This window comes from Choloepus didactylus, chromosome 13, assembly GCF_015220235.1.
Source record: "Choloepus didactylus isolate mChoDid1 chromosome 13, mChoDid1.pri, whole genome shotgun sequence".
Taxonomy (NCBI): domain Eukaryota; kingdom Metazoa; phylum Chordata; class Mammalia; order Pilosa; family Megalonychidae; genus Choloepus; species Choloepus didactylus.
Window position 1 is genome coordinate 412,388 of NC_051319.1, and position 18,511 is coordinate 430,898.

At 38.6% G+C, this 18,511-nt stretch overlaps 1 protein-coding gene across 3 annotated transcripts in view; it reads right to left on the reverse strand.

Annotated features, from left to right (window-relative positions):
- Positions 1–18,511, reverse strand: part of SNAP47 (synaptosome associated protein 47) — a 156,114-nt gene that overhangs the window by 79,409 nt on the left and 58,194 nt on the right. For all 3 annotated transcript variants that reach the window (XM_037801006.1, XM_037801008.1, XM_037801009.1), the window contains one exon: positions 1,473–2,018. In XM_037801006.1, the coding sequence (XP_037656934.1) occupies positions 1,473–1,972 (500 nt within the window). In that variant the 5' untranslated portion in view covers positions 1,973–2,018. The remainder of the gene's footprint in view (positions 1–1,472; positions 2,019–18,511) is intronic.

Genomic DNA, 18,511 nt, shown 5'->3' on the forward strand with positions numbered 1-18,511 from the left:
ATGTATTATGTCCCCCCAAATGCCATTATCTTTGATGCAATCTTCTGTGTGCAGATGCATTAATGTTGATCAGATTATAATTCTTTTGGGGGTTTCCATGGAGATGCAACCTACCCAACTGTGGGTGATGACTCTGACTGGATAATTCCCATGGAGGTGTGGCTCTGCCCATTGAGCGCGGGCCTTGATTAGTTTACTGGAGCACTATATAAGCTCAGACGGAAGGAGCAAGCTTGCTACAGCCAAGAAGGACACTTTGAAGAATGCAAAGGAGCTGAGAGAGAGGCTGCAGATGAGAGAGAGTTTGAAGATGGCCATTAAAAGCAGACTTTTGCTCCAGAGAAGCAAAGAGAGGAAAAATGCTCCAAGAGCAACTAACAGTGACATTTTTGAGGAACTGTAGCTTATAGAGGAATGTCCTGGGAGAAAGCTATTTTGAAACCAGAACTCTGGAGCAGACGTCAGCCATGTGCCTTCCCAGCTAACAGAGGTTTTCTGGACACCACTGGCCATCCACCAGTGAAGGTACCCAATTTTTGATGACTCACCTTGGATGCTTTGTGGCCTTAAGACTGTAACTTTGTAACCAAGTAAACTCCCTGTATAAAAGCCGGTCCATTCCTGGTGTTTTGCATTCCGGTAGCATTAGCAAACTGGAACAACAACATTTTCCTTTTTCACTCTCATTCTCTCACTAGTGTAACAGTGGTTTTCCAGAGACCACATGACATGTAATATCACAACAGACTGAATTCAGAAGTAGACATGAGAATCCGGCTGTCTTCTATTAAGCCTAACTTTAAAGAGATTTGCAAAAATCTAACAATGCCATTCCTCTCACTAAACATATCTTGATTTAGAAAACAATTATTTTTCATTTAAAAAATATGCTATTTATGTTACCATGTCATGGATTACTGTTCTTTTTCAATGAATTAATATATATTTTTTTAAAAATCTGTTTTTATTTCTATATGGTAAATATTGATATATATATATCTCACATAACCAAAAGCTTTTTTGGGTCCTCAATTTAGAATGTAAAAGGCTCCTGAGACCAAAAGTTTTTAGAGCCACTGGTATAGTGGGAAAGAAGGCAGATCTAGAGTCAAACCGCTTCAACTAAAACCTAGCTGCCATTTCTGAGGGCATGTGACCTTGAGCAAATTACCTGACCTCTGTGCCTTGGTTTTCCCGTATGTACAATGACATTAACAACATATTTTTCTTGGCTTGTTTGGTGATTAAATGAGGTAATCCTCATTAAATACTTAAAAGAGTACTGTCACATAGAAAGTGCTCAATAAATGTTGGCTATTATTATCTGTATCCCCGTAGCACCTGGCCCAGACTAGCTACACACAACCGTTTTCAGAATGTTGAATGAGTATCAAGTTTGGGATAACAGAAATGATACTAGGTTAGCATTCCCAAGGTCAAGCGAGATTTAGAATGGAAGTGATTTACCATACCTGTCAGCCACCTCCAGATCAGATTCAATCTTGTCTAGTCCTTTCATGATATTATCAAACTGTTCCCCTTGATGATGGAGGACTTTTGCCGTATCTTCCAAACGCTTCTGGGAACGCGCCATCAATCCAGTCAGTTCCTTCCCCTTGGTCATGGTGGAGGATGATGATTGAACAGCGGTTTCTGGCTGAGACAACAACAGCTCTCTCCAGAAATGCTCAATAATGCTGAAGACGACATTCCGATTAGGCTGTAAGGAACTAAACCAGTGCTTAATATGGTCCTTTTCCAGGATGGTGATAGAACTGAAGAAAAAATGGGAAGCCTCTTTCTTGATTTCAATTATGCTAGAAAGGGGAAAGTTGACAAGAACTTCTTCTGTTTTATCCGCCATAAATTTTAGTGAAAGAGGAGTTAATGAAAGTTTTCCAGGGATCCATCGCTTCTCAAGTTCTAAATAGTAGGAGCACGGCCAGGTATGGATGCAGATCTCTCTACTCATCTACGTTTCCTGGACTGGTTTCCCACCAAGGTCACAACTTCTGCCTCTAAAGAAGAGGGGACAAAATAATGAGTAGGCAAAGCAGAAAATATAATCATCCCACCTAGAACTAGAGACACTATGAAACTAACAAAGGAGAATATACCCTCTAATATTGCATTGACTCCAGAACTTGGCCTGTCCTCTGAGTGTGTTCAGTGAGTCTCCACCTACCAAAGGTTCTCACACCTGTGACATGCAGGATAATGTCATCATCCCTATTTAGATGAAGAGAGTAAAGCCCAAGGCTGGGGTCTGTATCCAAGTTTCCTAAGTCCTGTACTCATGCTCCTCCCCTCTAGCAGGGGTTTTCAAACCATTACCCCCAAATCTCCACGTTCCCCAGGGGCTCTGCATGAAATCCTCTGCCTGGCACCTACTACAGCAACCACATATGGATAGGTGTCTACAGCTGGACATGATTTGAAGGAAAGATTCTGTAACTACAGGAAATCCCTGGAAACCAATGCCCTAGGTTTCAGAACTTCTTTTCTAAGTTTTGATGGCTAACTTGTTCACAGATCCTTCACACAAATACAATGATTTGACTATGGTTTCCCCTATCATTGCATATCCACTACAAGTTTTTTTTTTTTAATATTCATTTTATTGAGATATATTCACATACCATGCAGTCATACTAAACAAACTGTACATTCGATTGTTCACAGCACCATTACATAGCTGTACGTTAATCACCAAAATCAATCCCTGACACCTTCATTACCACATACACACAAATAAAAAGAATAATAATTAAAGTGAAAAAGAGCAATTAAAGTAAAAAAGAACACTGGGTGCCTTGTCTGTTTGTTTGTTTCCTTCCCCTATTTTTCTACTCATCCATCCACAAACTAGACAAAGGGGAGTGTGGTCCTTATGGCTTTCCCAATCCCATTGTCACCCCCTCATAAGCTACATTTTTATACAATTGTCTTTAAGATTCATGGGTTCTGGGTTGTAGTTTGATAGTTTCAGGTATCTACCACCAGCTACCCCAATTCATTAGCACCTAAAAAGTGTCCACTACAAGTTTTTAAACTAACATTCCCCTTTTCAAAAATTTATAAATTTAATTGCATGGAGGAAACAACCCTAAAGACTAAAAGCAAACTTTTCCCTTTTCCTAATTCAGTTTTATATAGCTCTATATAATTATATGGCTGTGTGTGTATACGTATGTGTGCAGTGTTCAATATATATAAATATATACACACAACACACATATATATATACACACATAAAAACATAGTTTTATATGGTTGTAACTATTGAAGGTATACTATTTGTATTTTTACCTCTACATTTACATTTATCAACTCGTATGAAAAGTCATGAATCACAGGTTTTAAATAGCCATATAGACCATTTAGTCTAACCCTCTCATTGTACAGATAAAGAATATAAGGTCAAGAAAGGATGAAGACATTGAATAAGACTCAACCACAAGTTTATGATCTTAACAGGGCTAGAACCAGGCCAGTGCTCCTCCAAGTACTGGTCCAACTACAATATTGTGTTTCTCCCACTCTCTCTCTCTCTCAAACACACACAACCCCCCACAAAATTATGGCAACATTTCACTTATAAAAATAGGAGAACAAATGTCTAATATTATCTCTTAAAATATTTAAAAATGTGGACTTTCCACAGAACAGCCAGAGGCTAGAGATTCTCTGTATTCAGTCATTCCGTCAATAAATATGCATCCCAGATGTCTGCTGGAATGCAAATCTACAAGGAACAAGACTGACGTAGTTCCCAGCTCATGAAACTTAAGAGTTGTATAGAATTCTATAATTTTTTCATTGAGTTATACGATAAAGAATCAGACTCTTCAATATAATTACTGTACTGCACAACAAACCAAGCACTAAAAGGCTAGACAAGATACACAAAAAAGTGGGACCTACACTTGAAGAGCCTGTATCAAAATGAGATTCCTAATTATAAAAAGAACAAAATAATTTGAGAATAAGCACTGAATCACCACATACAAAGTGAGCTGATGCACAAATAAAATCCCATAGCTTACAGATGACATTAGATATGGTAAGAGAATGAAGAGGGGCTTCCTTTCCAACTCTGAGACTATGGCAGTACCTAATTAGTCTCCTTGCCTCTGGTACTATGGGACTCCAAAGCATGCTCCCACTGCTACCACATTCTTCTTTCTAAAATGGAAAGAGCCGTTTACCTCACTACAGAACTTCTACATTCTTACTGCAGTCATTACACGCTAAGATAACCATTTTTATTTGACTGGAAGCTCTTAGAGGGCAATGGACATATTTTATCAATCATTCTAACTCAATGAATTCTTTGTGGCTGAATGAATGGGATGGATACTCATGGTTCCCAGTACTTGTTTAGCTGGGACCCTAGAGGGCAGGGCTGAGATCAGTATTGCAGGTTGACCTCATCCTGCTGCTTGGAATCCTAGTGATGGCAGTCTTAATTAAATACCGTAGGAGACAAACTGAATAGATTTGGTCTCAGTCAAATTAATCAGAGTGGCTGATGGCGTGCCATACTTGTACAGAAAAGTCACAAAAACCAAGATGGTGTAGAAATAAGGACTGGGTATTGTTGGGAGGCAATTCTCCATGGTGTTTCTACATATTTTGTGAAAACTTTAGCTCCAGACTATCTTTTGCAAATAGTATCTCCCTTCTGGTCACTGGAAAAATTTGTTTCCTGACCAGGATAATAAAGATACGTCTACCTTGAGGGCAAAGACCAGGCAGGTTTGATATACCCCCCCTTGGTGGTAGGGGTTCCCTAAACTCAGGGCCTCTCAGCTGTGACACAAACCTCCCTGTGTATGTAGCATCCACCTAGGCTTTCTGTATCTCCCCCATGGGACTTAGGGTTTAAGGGGAACTGATGTAAACACAAAGGCTGCTATGGCAAGAGTGATAAAGTCCTTTGTCTCTGACCAGGGAGTTCTGCATCTTCTGTAGCATCTATGGAACTGATGCTGTTAGCCTGCCAGGGGAGTAAAATCTCAGACCCTTCAAAGTTCTTGACAGTGATGTGTACTACAAAGTCATTCTGCTTTAAGGTACAGATTCTTCATACTAGAATTTCCCTCTTTTATGAAACTAAATATTTAAGAAGCAAACTCTACAAACCTACTCTATTCACTGAGCCTCAGTTTCCTCATCTATGAGATACGGGCACATGAATGGAAGATATCTAACATCCCTTCCAGATTTAAAAGAATGTAATAGTAGAAGGGTTAAGGGCCAGGACTCTTGGGTAAGACTGCTTGAGCTAGACCCTGCCTATGCCCCCTGCTGGCAGCGTGACCCCAAGCAAGTTATTTAGTCTCTCAGGCTCCATCACCTTATCTGTAAATCGGGGATAATAACTGTATTTAACCCAGGTGGCAGTTGTAAGGTTTAATAGAATTGATATAAGAAAGGACTTAGAAGAGTACCTGGCATATAATATATGCTAAATGTGATACTATTGTTATGAATTCTATAAAACATTTACAAGGACTAACTCAGCTCATTTCTTAGTAAAGTGAAAAGTCTACAGTTTTTCCTTGAATCCATTTCTTTTATGATTGCTAGTGCATCACCACATCCACAATCTGCCATTTGGTCTCATTCATTTTCACCGTCTAATCAGAACTGGCTACAGACAACACCTGGCCACAGCACGCATGCGCACACACAGACACAAACACACACACACACACACGCTGATGAAGAAAAGGAGGATGAGAAGCAAAGAAAAAGAAAAACTACTTGACAATGTACCCAATGCATGCAAAATTAAGATACCAAATTAAAGCCAAACAACTCCATTCCATTATAGGGATAATAAATTTAACTTTTATGGAATCTAGCTCAAATACTTCCCAAATACATTCTAGGACTTCTCTTAATCACAACAGAAATGGCAGACCCAAATTTCCAGATATGCATATCTACCAATCAACTATTGCTGTCCAGTCCTACAAATGAGCCCAGATCACTAGCCCTACTAATTATTAGAACCTGAAATTAGAACAAGTCTAAAAGGACACTGCTGTTTGAGAATTCTGTCATCGTCATTGAAAAAAAAGTATGTAAAACCATTCAGTAAAGTGAGACTTAAAACTAAAATAAATAAAAATGTTAAGAGTTGGAAGAATCAGAGATAATCTAACTTACCATCTTATGGATGAAGGAGCTAAAAGCCCACTATCACCTAAGTTAATATCCTCTCTCCTACATGTATCATCAAATATTTTGCATAGCATCAATTTTGATAAAGTAATAGTCTTAAGATCTGGACAGTCAAGGAGATATAACACACAATTGAGATAGCACATATATATTTAAAGATAAGCAAAAGTAAGACAGCATGTAAGTGTGCACTGCAGAGAAAAGGCAGTAAGTATTGAAGAATATTAGAAGAGATTGCTGAGGATTAAGACTAGAGAAGGCAAACCTCCTTAGAGTCTTGAAGAATCTGGTAGGTCCAGAGTAGAAAGAAGAAAGGTCTTAAAGGCTCATCACTTCCTACTATCAGACACTGTCCCAAGCACTTCACATGGTACCCGGTGACTGTAAGAAAAGGTTAAGTTAAGCTTTCACATAAAGACCACATGGAATAGAAAAAAATGGAGATTGGGCAGAAGAGCTGGCTTAAACTAGCCCTGTGGTGAGGGGAAGGAAAAAGAAAGAGAGTGCCATGCTGTAAGTCTAGAATCAGTGCCAGTTCCTTATGTGGGAAAGATAACCAGGGTTACTGGAATGTAAAAGAATGTGGGGGTATGGTCAAAGGCGGGAACTCTCAGTGGGAAATTTAAACTGGACAAGCTCTCTCGGATAGGCTGTACAATTCAAAATCTCAAAGACAGGCTGGTTACCTCTCTTAGATAGGTTGTAAACTCTGGAGTACCCAGCCAATGGGGAAACAGGGGAGGGACATGCATATCAGAAGTAGGATATTAACTATGGCCATGTTCTTTTTCTGGCATGCCTGCCATGTTTCTGGCTGTGTGTCCACTCTTGCAAGATTGTGAATTCTTTTCTCCTCCACAACCAGGTGAGCATTTTAAAGGTATAATGCTTGTTTCTAACAGTGGCCATCTGTTATGGGTTGGACTGTCTTCCCAAAAAAGCTGTGTTGAAGTCCTAACCCCTAGTACCTTAGAATGTGACCTTATTTGGAAATAGGGTCATTTCAAATGGGAATTAGTTAAATTAAAATGAGACCATACTAGAACAGGATGGGCCCAGAATATGACTGGTATTCTTACAAGAAGAAGAGAGGAGATATAGACAGACACAGAGGAGAACATCACATGATAAACAAGGCAAAGACTGAAGTGCAAGCCAAAGAATGCCAGGGACTGCTGGCTACCACCAGAAGCCAAGAAACAGGCAAGGAACAGATTCTTCTCTACAGACTTCAGAGGGAGGATGGCCCCTCCCAACACCTTTTTTTTTAAATTCATTTTTATAGAGATATATTCACATACCATGCAGTCATACAAAGTGTACATTCAATTGTTCGCTGTACCATTATATAGTTGTGTGTTCATCACCAAAATTAATTTTTCAACATTTTCATTACCACACACACAAAAATAAGAAGAATAAAAATTAAAGTGAAAAAGAACAATTAAAGTAAAAAAGATCACTGGGTGCCTTTTTTTTTTTTTTTTTAGCCCCCATTTTTCTACTCATCCATCCATGCACTGGACAAAGGGGAGTGTGGTCCATATGGCTTTCCCAATCACATTGTCACCCCTCATAAGCTACATTTTTATACAATCATCTTCAAGAATCAAGGGTTCTGGGTTGTAGCTTGATGGTTTCAGGTATTTACTACTAGCTATTCCAATTCATTAGAACCTAAAAAGGGTTGTCTAAATTGTGCGTAACAGTGCCCACCAGAGTGACCTCTTGGCTCCATTTGGAATTGCTCAGCCACTGAAGCTTATTTCATTTCCTTTCACATCCCCCTTTTGGTCAAGAAGATGTTCTCCATCCCACAATGCTGGATCTAGATTCCTCCCTGCCCTCCCAACATCTTGATTTCAGATTTCTGGACTCCAAAACTGTGAGACAACAAATTTTTGTGTTTTAAGCCACCAGACTGCAGTACTTTGTCATGGCAGCCCTAGTAAACTAAGACACCATCATTATCCCCAGGTTACAGATGAGAACAATGGGGCTTATGGTGATTAGAAACTTGCACGAGAACAGAAATCCAAGCAAGTCTAATAAGAATGTCTCCTTAGCCAGTACAATTATGAGTGTCAGACCAAGGGGGAATCTCAAAATTAAAAACAACCTAATCCGGAGGTGACATCAGTGATATGACAGAGAATAAAGCTCCAAACACTTGACTCTCCCCACAGAAGTATTGAAACACAAGCAGAAACTGTCAGAAACAACTTTCACAGAACTCGTACAGCAACCAGACAAACATAGAATCAAGGAAAAGGCAAGTAAAATTGATAGGAAAGCTGTGTGTACTTTAACTTGCCTGGCCCTATCCCTACCCCAGCTCAATGGCACTGTGGGACAGCCAGTAGACTGCATTCCCATGTGGGTGGTCGAGAGGGAGAAGACATCAGCTTATTCACAATTTTAGCACGTATCTTCAACCCATCTGGTGGCTCCCTGAACCCAAGGCACTCCACTGACCCAAGACATCCATCTCTGTTTCACCTAGCATCAAACTCAGCTGGAGAAGTGGCAGACATTCCGGAAAGAACACTGTGAGGGAGCGATCAAACTGCAGCTTCCTGAAGCAAAAGATTACGGTTGAGACATACAACTGAGAACCTGGGCCCCAGGAAGAAAAGCTGGAGAAAGAATTTCCTGGGGAAATTAGAACATGCAGGAGAATGAGTATACTAGGGAACTCTTGGAAGCTAAGAACATGCCCAGGGCAAGATGCATACAAAGACTTGAGAAGACCCGAAGTGTTCAATTTGGGCTGATAAATACAAGCTAGGCTAAATGTTGATGGAAAGCCCCTGCCTGGAAACAATGTGCAAATCCTAGGATAGGTTTGGTTGTAGGAGCTCCTGGCATTGGCAGCACACGTGGCAAGAATACAGTATTTGCAAAAACAGTTTGGAAAACTCATTAAGCAAATAGACTACCATGGCTTTCATTGATTAAACAAAACAGCAAGTCATAGGAAAGGCAGAGAATAAAGCTCCAAACATTTGACTCTCCCCACAGAAATACTGAAACACAAGCAGAAACTGTTAGAAACAACTTTCAAAAAACACGTACAGCAACAAGGCAAACACAGAATTAAGAAAAAGGCAAGTAAAAATGATAAGAAACCAGGAAATAGTTTTCAGAGTTAACACACTATAATACTCTTGTCCAGATTTCAACAAAAAAATCACAAATCATACAAAGAAACAAAAAAGGATGGCCCATTAAAGAAGTAAACAAAGGCCCACCCACACTGGAATTACTAATCAAAGATCTGAATAGGGGAAAGAATCAGTGAATGAGGATAGGACATTGATATTATCAAGTAGGAAGAATAGGAAAAAATATGAAGAAAAGAAAACAGAGTCTAAGGGACCTATGGTACCTCATGAAGCATACCAACATACATACGCATTATGGGAGTCCCAGAAGATAAAGATAAATGGGGCAGAAGGAATATTTGAAGAAATAATGGCTGTCAATTTCCAAGTTTGACAAAAGACATGAATATATACATCCACAAAGCTCAAGAAACTCCAAATAGGATAAACTCAGAGTATCAGTATGAGACAAATTATAAGCAAACTGTCAAATGCCAGAGACAAAGAAAGGATGCTAAAAGCACCAAGACAAAAAAATTGCTAGTGATGTCATCAACACAGTCATATAAGACATTCTCTGAAAAAGCTTCCCTAGAGATCAGTGAATAAAAGGACATATCACACTTGCTTAGAACTATGGAGGATGGTAGAGACTGGAGAAGGACTCCACAAATACTGAATCAAAGAAAAAGAAAAATATCAGGTAGGAAATGGCCAGCCTGGACCTCCAGACCATCCCTTCCTACCCCAGTTCAGTCCCACACTGCTTCAGAGTCATGCAGAGGCAGGAGCCCAGGTCCCTGCTGCCACAGACAAAGATTATAGAGCCACTAACAGCAGAGAATTAGAACCCAACGCATATTCAGGCACAGGGACCCAAGTCCATGGAGACCCAGGGCGGAACATAAGGCTCTAAGTCATGCTGCATGTCAGGCCCCCAAAAAAGGGTCTAACATATAGAAGGAATGCCTAATCTACCGGCCCTGCTGCTTATCTCATAGATACCAGGTGTGCCATAAACTAAGGGTTGAAGGCTGTTTTAGGAATCCCAGTCACAGTGGCACCTAGACTCCAGGGGGCAGACAAGGCAAGATCAGATATGCCCATAAAGATGAATGACCGCAACCAAGCCAAAAGGCCTGCTTCTCCACATAGATAATATAGTGCACATCAAAGAAGAGTAGTGTGTTAAAACCCTAGTAACCAGTCAGCAGAAACTGATAAGCACTCACCCAATCGAGGCCCAGAACACACTCAGCAGGACCTTCCCCCCAACACCCAACATGGGTTTTTCCTTTAAAAAATGCTGCTCTCAGATAGAGGGCCGGAGACATTTTTCCTTTCTTTCTGATGGCTCCCACCTGCTTTCTTCTGCTTTCTTCCTCTAATAAACCTTAAATTCTCTACTTAAACCATGACTCGCTGCGTTTGTGTGGATTCCTGAATGGCTCTGAACCTAACACTGCATACACAAGGGTCCCCAGAGGGAGCAGGAGTGTGGAGAGACTGACAAGAGGTACTCTCACTCAGTCCAGTTTCTATTGGCTGGACCACCTAAATGCAAAAGAGACTTTTCTGGAGTGACCCACCTTTCTGGACTGATGCCATGTGGCTTCTTAGAGCAGGATACCCTGATGGGGAAGAAACTGGAGGCAGAAAAGCGTCACAGAAAAAAAAGGGGGAGGGGTTAAAAGGAACTGCTGTAAGATAGGATGGATCCCCAGAACTGTTAGGAAAAGGGGTCAACGAGTGAAGGAAAGAATATAAACAAATCTTAGGAGCTGGGGTGAAAATTCTGCCCCAAAACAAACAGAACAGATCAAGATTTGCAAAGAAGGAAGAAAAGAAAGGAAGCCTTCTCCTGGTGGTGAAACAATAGCACAAATAGTACAATCTTAAAAACTGTACAGCATATTAGGGGCAAGAATCAGTTGTTGAAGAGCTGAGAAACACTGAAAAAACACAGGGTACTCTAAAGGTCTGGAATAAGTTGGACCAAGCATCAAAGAGCCTTAACACGTAAGCATATTAGCAATAAAACTCTAAACAAGAGGGAGAGACTGACCTTCAGAGTTAATTCATTAAGATAATCAGATAACCAGACATCAGCAAAAAATTACAAGATATACTAAGAAACAAGAAGATAGGCTCAGCCAAGGAAACAATTAAAACTTCAGAAGAGACGCAGCATTTGGAACAATGAATCAAAGAAGTTCAAGCAAATCTCCTAAATCAATTCAAGAAGATGAAGGGAAACATGGATGAGGAGCTAAAGGACATTATGAAGATAATGTGTGAGCAAAAAGAAGACTTAAAAGTTTAAAAATAAACATAACAGAAATCATGGGGATGAAATCACATAGTTAGAACAGAGAAAAGAATAGAAAAAAAAATTAAGCAGTTTCTTAGAGACTTGAATGAGAGCACAAAGTATACAAATGTATGTGCCATGGGTGTCCCAGAAGGAGCAGAGAAGAGAAAAGGGGCAGAAATAATAATAGAGGATATAATGGCTGAAAATATCCCAACTCTTATAAAAGACATGAATATACATACCCAAAAAGCACAACATACTCCAAACAGAGTAAATCCTAATGGACCTACTCCAAGACACATACTAATCAAAATTTCAAATGCCAAAGATATAGAAAAAACTTTAAAAGCAGCAAGAGAAAAGCTATTTGTCACATCCAAGAGATCCTCAGTAAGAGTAAGTTCTGACTTCTCATCAGAAACCACAGAGGTGAAAAGGCAGTGGTATGATACAGTTCAGGTACTGAAAGAAAAAAACTACCAGCTCCAAATTCTTTATCCAGTGAAATTATTCTTCAAAAATGAGGGAAGAGTTTAAAATATTCACAGAAAACAGAAACTCAGAGAATTCATCGACAAAAGACTTGCCTAACAAAAACTACATAAGGGAGTTCTGCAGGTTGACAGGAAAAGACAGGATAGAGTGGCTTGGATCAGTGTGGTGAAATGAAGATCATCAATAAGGGTAACTAAAAGGGTAAATGCAAAACCCAATAGTACTGTATCCTCAATATACAACTCTACTCATTAATTCCTATAAAAATCATAATACAATTGAACAAAAGAAAGGCATAGTTTCTAATAATGGACATGCAAAATATAAAGTGGTAAAGTGGGACAAAACCAACATAAAGAGTGGAAACAAGGATATGGGAACAGAGAACATGCTATTGAAGTTGAGTTGATAACTTTTGAAATCAGTAGGTTATAGAAGTCGGTTATGTAATATCACCCCCAGGGTCAGCACAAAGAAAGTATTTGAAAAATATACTGAAACAGAAATGCAAAAGGGATGAGTCAGCTACATCACAAAAAGATCAACTATACAGAAAAGGACGTTGCAATAAAGGAAAAGAGAGACAAAAAATCATAGGACATATGAAAACCAAAGGACTAAATGGTTGAAGTACTGCCTTTACAGTAATAACACTGAATACTAATGGAGTAAGTCCCCAGTCAGAAGACAGAGATTGGCAGAATGGATTAAAAAGCGTTCTCCAACAATATGTTGTTTACAAGAGACTCACCTTATATGAAAGACACAAACAAACTTAAGTGAAATGATGGAAAAGATATCCCATGCAAATAGTAATGAAAAAGGAGCTGGAGTAGCTATACTAATATCAGACAAAACAGCCTAAGTACAAAGCTGATATACGAGACAAAGGACATAATATATTAATAAAAGGGGCAATCCACCAAGAAGGAATAACAATCATAAATACTTATGCACCTAACCAAGGTGCCCCAAAATACATAAGGCAAACACTAGCAAAACTAACTTCAATACATAACTCTCATCAATAGATAAAACATCAGGACAGAAGATCAATAAAGAAACAGAGAACTTGAATAACATGATAAACGAACTAGACCTAACAGACATAAACAGAACATTGCACCCAAAACAGCAGGATATACATTCGTCTCAAGTGTATGTGGGAAAAAGTTCCATTTACAATAGCAACTAAGAACCAAGTATCTAGGAATAAATTTAACCAAGGATGCAAAGAAGCTGAACACAGAAAACTAAAAAACTCTGCTAACAGAAATCAAAGAAGACCTAAACAAACACAAGGAGTGTGCTAGTTTGGATATATTATGTCCCGCCAAAAACTATATTCTTGAATGCAATCTTGTAGGGACAGACATATTAGTGTTGATTAGGTTGGAATCCATTATTGAGTTTTTCCATGGAGATGTGACTCAATCAATTGTGGGTGAAACCTTTGATAGAATTATTTCCACAGAGATGTGGACCCTGCCCATTCAGTGTGGGTCTTGATTTAATCACCAGAGTCCTATAAAAGAGCTCACAAACAGAAGAATCTCAGAGCAGCTGAGAGTGACATTTTGAAGAGCAGCTGAGAGAGACATTTTTGGAGATGGCCATTGAAAGCAGACTTTTGCTGACAATTTGGAGGTGCTAGCCCAGTGTTTGCTCTGGAGAAGCTAAGAGAGGAAAAACGCCCCAAGAGCAACATTTTGAAGAATGCACAGGAGCTGAGAGAGGAGCTGGAACACAACACGAGATCAGCAGATGCCAGCCACATGCCTTCCCAACTAACAGAGGTTTTCCAGACACTATTGCCCTTCCTTCAGTGAAGATATACTTGTGTTGATGCCTTAATTTGGACATTTTCACGGCCTTCAGACTCTAAATTTGTAACCAAATAAACCCCCTTTAAAAAAGCCAATCCATTTCTGGTATTTTCCATGACAGTAGCATTAGCAAACCGGAACAAGGGGATTCCATGTTCATAGACTGGAAGATTAAATATCGTTAAGATGTCAATTCTACCAAAAATGATTTACAGATTCAACACAATCTCAATCAAAATTCTAACAGCATGCTTTGCATAAATGGAACAGTCAATTATCAAATTTATTTGGAGGAGTAAGGGGCCCCCAATAGTGAAAAACATCTTGTAAAAGAAGAATTATGTTAGAAGACTCACACTCCATTACTTAAAAGCTTACTGCATAGCTATAGTGGTCAAAACAGTACAGTACTGGCACAAGGATAGCTATACTAAACAATGAAATCAAATTGAGAATTCAAAACCTTACATCTGTAGGTCTAATAAAATCTAATTGATTTTTGACAGTGCTGTCAAGTCCACTTAATTGGGAAAGAATAGTCTCTTCAACAAATGGTGCTGGAAAAATTGGGATACTTCAGAATCTTGTGTTAGGCAATGGTTTTTTAGACTTTACACCCACAGCACAAGCAATGAAAGAAAAAAATAGATAAATGGGACCTCCTCAAAATTAAAAATTTTGAGCATCAAAGGACTTTGTCAAGAAAGTGAAAAGACAGCCTACTCCATGTGAAAAAATATTTGGAAACCACAGATCTGATAAGGGTTCAATTTCCAGAATACATAAAGAAGTCCCACAACTCAACCATAAAAAGATAAACAACTCAATGAAAAAAAACGGGCAAAAGACTTGAACAGACATTTCTCCAAAGAGAAAACAGAAATGGCTAAAAAGCACATGAAAAGATGCTCAACATCATTAATATCAGGGAAATGCAAATTAAAACCACAATGAGATATCATTTCACACCCACAAGAATGGCTGCTGTTATGAAGACTGAAAACTACAAATGTTGGAGAGGATGTGGAGAAATAACACTCACTCAGTGCTGGTGGGAATATAAAATGGTGCAGCAGCTGTGGAAGACAGTTAAGCAATTCCTCAGGAAGCTAAGCATAGAATTACTGTATGACCTGGCAAACCCACTACTAGGTATATACCCAGAAGAACTAAAAGCAGGGACTCAGATATTTGCACACTGATGTTCATAAGGCATTATTCACAATTGCCAAAAGATAGAAACAACCCAAGTGTCCATCAACCAAAGAAAGGATAAACAAAATGTGGTACACACATACAATGGAATATTATTCAGTCACAAAAAGGTACGAAACCTGATGCGTGCAACAACATGGATGAACCTTGACACTATGCTGAGTGAAATAAACCAGACAGAAAAGGACAAATTTTGTCTGGTCTCACTGATATGAACTACTTATAATAAGCAAACTCATTGAGTTAGAATCTAGACTATAGGTTACCAGAAGACAGATTAGGGGTAGAGAACAGGGAGTTGATGCTTAATTTGTATAGAATTGCTATTTAAGTTGATAGCAAAGTTTTGGAAATGGATGGTGGTGATGGTAGCACATTATTGTAAGTATAATTAACAGCACTGAAATAATATATGAATGTGGTTAAAAGGGAAATTTTAGGTGAGATACATTACTAGAATAAAAATTAAAAGATAAAACATAGGACTGTAAACAACCGTGAACTCTACTGCAGATAATGTTGAGGTATAGCAATGGAAAAGCCAATCCTCAAATTCACATGGAATGGCAAGAGATCTCTAATACTCAAAAACACCTTGAGAAAGAATAAAAGTGGAGGTCTCATATTTCCCAATTTCAAAACTTATAACAAAACTACAGTAATCAAAACAGTGTGGTACTGGCATAAGTTAGAGATGAATGGAATCAAATAGAACTGAATGTCCAGAAATAAACCCACAAATACATGACCAACTGATTTTGTTTTCATTTTTAAGCAGTTTTATGGAGATATATTCACATATCATACAAATATATTCAAAGTGTACAATCAGTGGTTCACAGTATCATCACATAGCTGTGCATTCATCACCACAATTTTAGAAAGTATTCATTACTTCAAAAAAACAAAACAAAAATTTCATACTCCTTATACCCCCCTATTATTGACCCTTAGCAATTGTGTGGTACTTTTGTTACTACTGATGAAAGAATATTAAAATATTACTGTTAACTATATCAGGGTTCACTATGTTATACAATCCCATGTTTTATCCTCTAGCTTCCTTTCTAGTGATACATTCAACTCTAAACCTTCCCTTTCAAATACAATCACACATGTAATTTAGTGCTGTTAATTAGACTCACCATGTTGTGGTACCACAACCTCTGTTTCCAAACATTCAAATTTAAATTCAACCAAGTTATAAATTCTGTACAAATTAAGCATCTCTTCCCCATTCTATTTCTGGTAACCTATATTCTAGATTTTAACTCTACGAGTTACCTTATTAGAATTAGCTCATATTAGTGAGATCATACAATATTTGTCCTTTTGCATCTGACTTGTTTCACTCAACATAATGTCCTCAGCGTTCACCCATGTTGTCACGTGCTCCAGAGCTTATTCCTTCATACTGCTGAATGAGGTTCCATCATAAATATACACTACATTTCATTTATCCATCCATCAGTTGATGGACACTTGGATTGTTTTCATCTTTTGGCAAGTCTAAATGGTGCTGCTATGAACATCGGTGTGCAAATAAATGTCTGTTTGCACCCTGCTTTCAGTTCTCCTGAGTACATTACTAGTAAAAGGACTGCAGCATATGTGGCAGCATACTTAGCTTCCTGAGAAACCAATAACTGCCTGTCAAAGTGGCTGCACCACTTGATATTCCTACCAGCAGTGAATAATTGTCACTATTTCTCCACATTCCTTCCAACTCTTGTAGTATTCTGTTGCTGTTTTTTAATAATGGCCACTCTAGTAGGCCTTTCTAGATATCAGTGAAATTATATCTCATTGTGGTTTTGATTTGCATTTCCCTAATAGCTAGTGATGTTGAGCATCTTTTCATACGTTTTTTAACCATTTGTATTTCCTCTTTGGAAAAATGTCTATTCAAGTCTTTCATCCAATTTTAAATTGGGTTGTATGTCTTTTTATTGTTGAGCTGTAGGATTTCTTTACATATTCTAGATATTAAACCCTTATCGGATATGTGGTTTCCAAATATTTTCTCACAGTTAAGTAGGCTGTCTTTTCACTTTCTTGACAAAGTTCTCTAATGCACAAAAGCTTTTAATTTTGAGGAGGTCGCATTTATCTATTTTTTTGTTTGCTGCTTGTGCTTTGGGTATAAAGTCTAAGAAACCATTTCCCACCACAAAGTCCTGAAGATGCTTCCCTACATTTTCTTCTGAGAGAGTTATGGTCCTGTCTCTTATATTCTCTTATTGTCTTGATCCATTCTGAGTTAATTTTTGTGTAAGGTGTTGTACCAGTTTGTATACATTATATCCCCCAGAAAAAAGCCATATTCTTTAATGCAACCTTGTGGGGGCAGACGTATTAGTGTGGATTAGGTTGGAACCTTCTGATTGAGTTTCCATGGAGATGTGACCCACCCAACTGTAAGTGACACCTTGATTAGGGTGTGACCTCTTGATTGAATGTTTCCATGGAAACGTGGGTCTTGATTAGTTCACTGGAGTCCTATAAAAGGAGCTCACAAACAGAGGGACGTCAGAGCAACTGAGAGTGACATTTTGAAGAAGAGCTGCAGCTAACAGAGAACAAAACACCCCAAGAGCAACATTTTGGAGAAGGCCATTTTGAAATGCAACCTGGGGGCAAACAGACACCATCCATGTGCCTCCCGAGCTAACAGAGGTTTTCTGGACATCAACGGCCTTTCTCCAGTGAAAGTACCCTATTGTTGATGCCTAACCTTGGACACTTTATGGCCTTAAGACAGTAACTTTGTAACAAAATAAACCCCATTTACAAAAGCCAATTCATTTCTGGTGTTTTGCATAAGGACAGCATTAGCAAACTGGAACAGGTGTGCAACAGTGGTCCTCTTTCATTCTTTTGGATACGGATATTAAATTCTTCCAGCACCATTTGTTGATACCACTTTACACCCTCTAGGATGGTTATTATTTAAAAAAAACCTGAAAATACATGTTTGTGAGGACACAGAGGAATCAGAAGCTTCACACATTTTAAGGGGAATGTAAAATGGTACAGTGCTATGAAAAACACCTTGACATTTCCTCAAAAATGTAAACACAGAATTACCATAGGATCCTGCAATTTCATATATATGTACATTCCCATAAGAACTGGGAACAGGAACTCAAACAGATACTTGTACACCAATGTTCATAGCAGCATTGGGGAAACAACTCAAGCATCCCTCACAGATGAATGGATAAACAAAATACGGCATATACATGCAATGGAATATTATTCAGCCATAAAAAGGAATTAAGTGCTAATATATGCTACAAAATGGATGAACCCTGAATATATCACACCATATAAATAAGCCAAACCTGAATGGACAAACATTGCAT